This window comes from Agrilus planipennis, unplaced genomic scaffold (genome assembly GCF_000699045.2).
Source record: "Agrilus planipennis isolate EAB-ADULT unplaced genomic scaffold, Apla_2.0 scaffold88, whole genome shotgun sequence".
Classification (NCBI taxonomy): domain Eukaryota; kingdom Metazoa; phylum Arthropoda; class Insecta; order Coleoptera; family Buprestidae; genus Agrilus; species Agrilus planipennis.
In genome coordinates this window covers 810823-817436 of record NW_020438872.1, presented here as the reverse complement: position 1 = coordinate 817436, position 6614 = coordinate 810823, and the positions used below count along the sequence as shown (strand labels likewise).

At 32.4% G+C, this 6614-nt stretch overlaps 2 protein-coding genes across 2 annotated transcripts in view; both read left to right on the top strand.

Annotated features, from left to right (window-relative positions):
• The first annotated feature begins 1168 nt into the window (after positions 1-1168).
• The window catches only part of LOC108738197 (arrestin domain-containing protein 17), an 8982-nt gene continuing 3536 nt past the window's right edge, over positions 1169-6614 (top strand). Inside the window, exons 1-6 of the mRNA XM_025978589.1 lie at positions 1169-1468; positions 2123-2239; positions 2417-2634; positions 3046-3160; positions 3235-3488; positions 3548-3785. Of these exons, the coding sequence (XP_025834374.1) occupies positions 1348-1468; positions 2123-2239; positions 2417-2634; positions 3046-3160; positions 3235-3488; positions 3548-3724 (1002 nt within the window). The 5' untranslated portion in view covers positions 1169-1347 and the 3' untranslated portion in view covers positions 3725-3785. The remainder of the gene's footprint in view (positions 1469-2122; positions 2240-2416; positions 2635-3045; positions 3161-3234; positions 3489-3547; positions 3786-6614) is intronic.
• LOC112905911 (arrestin domain-containing protein 17-like) overlaps positions 5352-6614 on the top strand; it is a 4757-nt gene continuing 3494 nt past the window's right edge. Inside the window, exon 1 of the mRNA XM_025979271.1 lies at positions 5352-5393. Coding sequence (XP_025835056.1) covers positions 5352-5393 — 42 coding nt within the window. The remainder of the gene's footprint in view (positions 5394-6614) is intronic.

The window sequence follows — 6614 nt, the reverse complement described above, 5'->3', positions numbered from 1 at the left end:
CCCCTCNCTACTTAGTTGAACCTGTCCAAAGACGTAGTTTTATTTTTAATTAGGCAACTAAATCCGAAAGAGTCGTATCATCAGAAGAGATAGCCGCACCAATTTCGTCACATCATCATCATCATAGGGTCGTCAGTCCTAAGACTGGTTGGACACGTACCTCCACTCTTTCCTATCCTGAGCTAAACTTCGCATTTCCCTAAACCTAGAACAACCCACATCCAAACAGTAATCTAATCTAGATCTACCTCTACCCCTCCTAACTCCCGTTTCTGCCTCTAATATGCCTCTGACTAGACCTTCAGATAAAATTATATGTGTATTTAAAAAATTTTGTAAATTACAAATAAGAAAAGCATGGAAAAAATATTTCACTAGGCTTTCCATCATTGGTTTATGAACTTGAAAATGAAAATGACTGGCGAAGTATTCTTTCTCATAGAAATCTAAAAACCCACAGTAAACATCAATATTATGAGCTTTGAGCTTTTCGTAGACCACAGTTTTTCTCATATTTATTTCCAACTATTAAATCTGTTCGAATGGAGAAAGGCTAAATATGAAAATTTTGAATTGCCTCAAAACTAATTATTAGTATTCATACACATATATAGCACCTTAAGTATTTTCAAAATTGTACTCCCAGCTCCATCTGCTGAACGAAAGTGGAGATGAAGGCTTTCAGTCTGAGAACAGACTACTACGAAGTATATTGACAGTTTTCGCGCCTTAAACTTTTTTAAATTTCTCCGAGCTTTCCTTAGTGGGAAGGTTATATTCGGTGCAGTATATTTTCTTTATTACTTTTCAGTTAAAAAAAAAAAACAATTCTATTTATTTCGTATTGTCTTTTTGAATTGAATTTAATCAATAAAATTTTTACGAAAATTACTTAGGTGTATATATATCTATAAGCACTCTATACTAATATTATTCAGAGGTAAGTATAATTTTTGAAACTACTCGTTCGATTTCAAAAATTTTTTTACCAGTACTTAGAATGGATTTTCAGAATGGAAAAAAAACAGTCGAACAAATGCCAATCAGTAATAAATAAATAAGTAAATGATTTTCGTTGGGTGCGCTTAAGAAAAAAAAAACAAAAAGAGAAAATAGTTATACGGTGAGTTCAATGATGGGTATGGACACTTGGAAACAGTGGACGTGAACCACGGTCGACAAGTCTTTACGTATGGGTCCCCCACGCTGCCCCACACCTGGTACCTGCTCGAAAGAGCGAAAGTGACGAAGGTAGAATACGATGAAACAGTACATGTAGTGAAATCACTTAAGTGTTGTCAACCAAATGACTTAAGCTAGTTTAAATAAAATTTGTGTGAAGGAACTATGCCACGAAAACTACTAAAATTTCTAATACTATTTGACAATACATCACTGCTATATTTTCCTGGGCAATTTTTGTCAGGAAGAGTCCTCATTGAACTTCAAGATGACACACCCGCACTCGGTAAGTCTGCATCAACATTTAACATCGCAGAAACGAAATCCAAAAGCAAGGTACCGTTATTTTCATCGTTTAACTATTGAATAATCGATGTTAATTGAAGACTACATTCCGTTAATATTTTTTTTATGTAATAATCACCATAACTAGTAATCGTTTAACTGCCTTATATGGATAAAGTGAAATTTCTTTTTCATTCCACTACACCAAGTTTATTTTTCGTGTTCATCAACAGAAACAACTGATTCCCTTACATAAATTACCTAATTACCTTATTCTGCAATGGAATTTAATCGGTTGCGAATAAAATATCATTCTTTGTTTACAAAGCATCTCATAAATTTTTAATAAATTTAAACTTCCTAGACATTAAATTGTATGTAATTATTATTGTAACAGTTCGATTATCCATAATACTAATATGCGTACTACCCACTGTAATCCTTGAAAGCCCACTTAGTATACGTTAAAAAAATAGTTATTCTTTGTGGGTACCACGAATTATAAATCTAAAAAATTTCAGATACCTTTAAAATACATACATATAAAGGCAGCTGTAGTTATAACTAGCGTTTTGCTTTTAAGTTATTTTAATACAAAGCAATTGCGAGATATCTCAAGTCGTCCAAACAGAGAATTTAATGAGAATTTCCTCAGGTCTTCACTTTCATGTGGTTGGAGAAGGCGTCGTCAGGGTGAGAACGTCGAGGCAAGAGCGATTATATGATAAAGAAAATTATATTGATTTCAAAATGAGACTCCTCGGAGAACCAGGCAAGTACCTACTTGAGGATGACCTAATAAAACTGATGAAACTTTGTAGAAATAAAATACTATTGGTGTTACAGTTTCCTTTCTAGAATTTTAATCAAAGTATGTTCGTCAATACGAACATTACTTTTCAATTGTTAATTATTATTTATAATTATGTATAGATTTCTTTTCCTTTAGGAGAAGGACCAACAGTTCTGTCTCCAGGAATACACAGTTTCCCATTTAAGCTAGGATTACCTTTAGGTTTACCGTCGACTTTTATAGGCAAACATGGCTGGGTTCAATACTTTTGTAAAACAGCCCTCAGTGAACCCAACGGTTTGACCCATAAAAATCAACAAGTTTTCATAGTTATGAATCCAATCGACTTAAATTTAGAACCTTCAGTTCTGGCAGTAAGTACTTATCTATTTATAATAATTTTGTGGCTTGAATCTAAAAGGATCAACTATTGCATTAGATTCCTTTTCTTGTTCTCTTTCATATCCTAAAACGTCCAATTTCAAGCAATATTAACCGAAACATAAATGATAATGATAGTTAATGTCGTTATTAATTCATTGGTATCAGTTTAAGCTAAAGCGATATTCTACACAAGCCAAAGCTTGGACATTATGCAAACCGCAAAAACTGTAATTTTCTTAATTATAAAGCTTTTGACATTAGCCCTTTAAGCTCCAAGCCACAAGAATTATTAGGCATTAACAACAAAGTCAAATTAATTTTATCAAAGCTCATAACAAGCAATGCTGTTCTGTTTTACGATAAATAAAGGCTATAATTAAATTATCATTAGATCTTTTTAGCAACCTTTTCGATGTGAAATTGAACACAAATTGGGGGTAAGTTGTGTCGGAGCCGGCCCTGTTATATGCAAAGTAACACTGGATAAAGGTGGCTACGTACCAGGAGAAAGCATAGGTAAAGAAAAATACGAACTCAGATAAAACAACACAGATGTTAATTAATTAATTTTGATATACTGATTATAACAGGAATTTCTGCGAGTGTTTATAATCGCAGTAACGTAACGATTAAAAGTACCAGAGCAGCCCTGACTGAAACTGTGGAATATTTATCAAGAGGAAAGATAATTCAATCCGAAAGAAGAGAACTGTCTTCGATAAATCGGGGTAAAATAAAACCGGGAGAAGTTGACGAGTGGGAAAACGAGCAATTGTATGTCCCCCCACTGCCCCCTACTAACCTCAGGGGTTGTCATTTAATAAAAATTAATTATGATGTTTATGTAAGTATAAAACCAATAAGTCAACGCATATAAAACATTTTGTTTTTCCGTATTTTTAGTTCATTATTGAACCAAAAAGTTTAGAAAAGGAAGTTAAACTTCAGTTACCAATTATGATTGCAACATATCCGTTTAGATCGGACGGAAACGATTCTACATACAAATCTGGAACACACTACCCTTCTACATTACCAGTTTTTAGACCGTGGTTAGAAGACAAGCCTGTGATAGAATAACAAATCTTCTTATATGTTATTGCAATACCGCCATAATATATTAGTTTAATAGCGTGATGACATTATCTTGNAGTCTTTAAAAAGGGTCGAATTCTGTACATTCCTAAAGGAAGTTTTATTCCCCTACACTGTTGCCAGAAAAAAAAACTGTCTAATAATATGCAACATATTAAAACTAAAATATCAACACGAAACAAAGTGATTATAATTATTCTATTGCCAAATAATAATATCATGAAGTTTTCGCGATAATTATGTATTAATGTATAGTTTTGTTATTACAATACTTTCTCGTATAGATTTTGTTCTAAATTTCTTATTGTTCTGAGATGTTTCGGAATTGAAATTGACTCTTAGCAATTCCCAAACAATAATAAAAATAGAAGGTCCGTTTTCCAAAACTTTTCACGTTAGCCTTCGTTCTTTCTGTAGTTATTCGGAAAAGTAGCGTATGCCTTCTACTTCAAACGAGACAGGTGAAAAGTGCTTTTATAAATTGATGTGACATTTCCTCTAACTAACGGCTTTTTCACAATACTTAAATGTGTTAAACTGGATTCAAGGTAGATAATTCGATTGCAGCCTTTATACAATCTATGATAATAAGTTTCATCATAGGTACAAAAAGAATTGTAGCACCAACATTATAAAGTTGAAGGGAATTATTAATTGAAAATTTAAACTATGTTCTCTTCTAACTGATGTATTCGTCTACGTTTCGATACCCTTTTCACCGTCAATCTGAACTTACTGACAACCTCTTCTATCAAGAAACCAAAAACAGTATCTCAATTAAGATCAGGTGTGCCAACTACGTAATTTATACGAAGTGGTTTACTAGAAATGGTTCAATATACGTGCAAACATGTATATAATAATCCTGCATCGATTTGAGATGGTCTTTGAATATAAGAAGAATACTGAGAAACATGGAAAGGAGTAAGAAAAATGAATGAAAAGTCATGGAAGAATGTAACAGAGGAAACTGAAATAAAATTGGAAACATAAGAAAATGTGGGGGTTGTACACAGGAAAAGTAGAAACATAGGAACATCTGGCGTGTAACAAAAACATCAATAACGAATCCTGAATTACTGAAAAACACAGGAAACGGAACAAGGAGACCAGCAAATAGAAGGGACGGACATGAAACTATACAAGACATTTGAAAAAGAAGATAGCAGTTGTTGAATTTTAAATTAACTTGTCCTTATAAGAGCCAAATGGCATACATAATAAACTAATTAAGCACTACTACTTTTAATTAAATTCAATTTTATTAAGGACGACTTTTTCAATTTAAACACTTTATGAATAAAAAGTGTAAAAAATGTAAGCAAAGCTTAATTGGACTAAATTTATGTTGACGGTGGAAACATTTTTCAAGTTTAAATAATAGCATTCAAACTAAACTATTTACTGAATGAAAATGTCCTGATAGTGTCATGTCCCGTTGATAAATCAAATGTTGCAGGAATATTGCATAAAATTTACTTCAAAAATGGTCGTATTGTCACAAAAATGGAAATATAGGAAATAAACAAAAATGTTTTTTCAGACACCTCATACTATTTTCAGTTTCCATAAAGTAAATTCTAGTCAATCTAAAACCACAAATATACCCAAAATGCAAGTAGTTATGTTTAAGTGTGTGCTTTACCATCAAAACGTAAGTACATTACTGTTGTGAGGAATAAAAATCCTTGCAATATCAGATCACAATCTCAGACAATGCAAGTTCTTCGTTCGTGTTGTCCTTTCTTACCGTAGCTTAATAATCCTTCCTTAACCGCTTTTTTTCTGTCGTCGTGAAAATTTATTGCTTAAAAGCTCGTACTATTGATTACCGTTGCGGTGAAGAAAATGACCATAAATGTCAATTAAAAAGTCAATTTGTAACGCAAAACCCGCAATCAAATCTGGAGAGACTTGAGTTAAAGAGTTTAGAATAAATGTACAACAATTAAATATACATAAACAACATTAGGAAGAAAATTGTGCTTTGTGTATTGGACTGAATCATATAATATGTAAATGATGCCACACTTTTCAATTTAGTTAAGTCAAAAGTTGGACGTGGCCATTTGTAACTTTTTGTTTTGGATTATTGAAAAGTTTGCGTTAGGGGGACATATGTGTGTAGATATATATTAGAAAACTAGAAAATGCCAAGGTTCGTTATCGAAGGAGACAGCTTCAAACACACTTAGTCATTTTATGTTTACTTATATTTACTTATACTAAGTTACACAAATCACATCCAGCATTTTCCAAGCAGATACCAACGAGTAAGTTTACCAACAAAATATCGTTTGTGATTTATCATCGGAAAAGAAATTTATATTTTCTCCGGCGCGACTTTTTTTTTGTTGGAAATGCTACATTGTATCATAAAACAATTGAAAACTTATCATATTAAAATGCAAAACTCAATTTAGGTAAACGTTTTATATAGCACTGCCACGAGCCATTGATTGGACGTTTGAGGTGATAATAATTGATAGACCAATAAAATATGCAAACCATTTAAAACGCGTTCGCTGAAACGTTAGAAATTAAAATTTTAGTTCGTCAATTATGTTAGGTTTTCACTAAGTAATTGCACTAATAATTTATTAAGTAAACAGTAGCTACTGTTATATTCCAGCGAAAGTTTAGATTTTAATTTATTTTACCTTCATAAAATAGACCAATAATTCAATATTTAAACTTTAAAATAAATTATATCATCATCATAAGGTCGTCAGTCCTAAGACTGGTTGGACACGTACCTCCACTCTTTCCTATCCTGAGCTAAACTTCGCATTTCCCTAAAACTAGAACAGCCCACATCCTTAACTATTTGCGAACAGTAATCTAATCTAGGTCTACCTCTACCCCTCCTAACTCC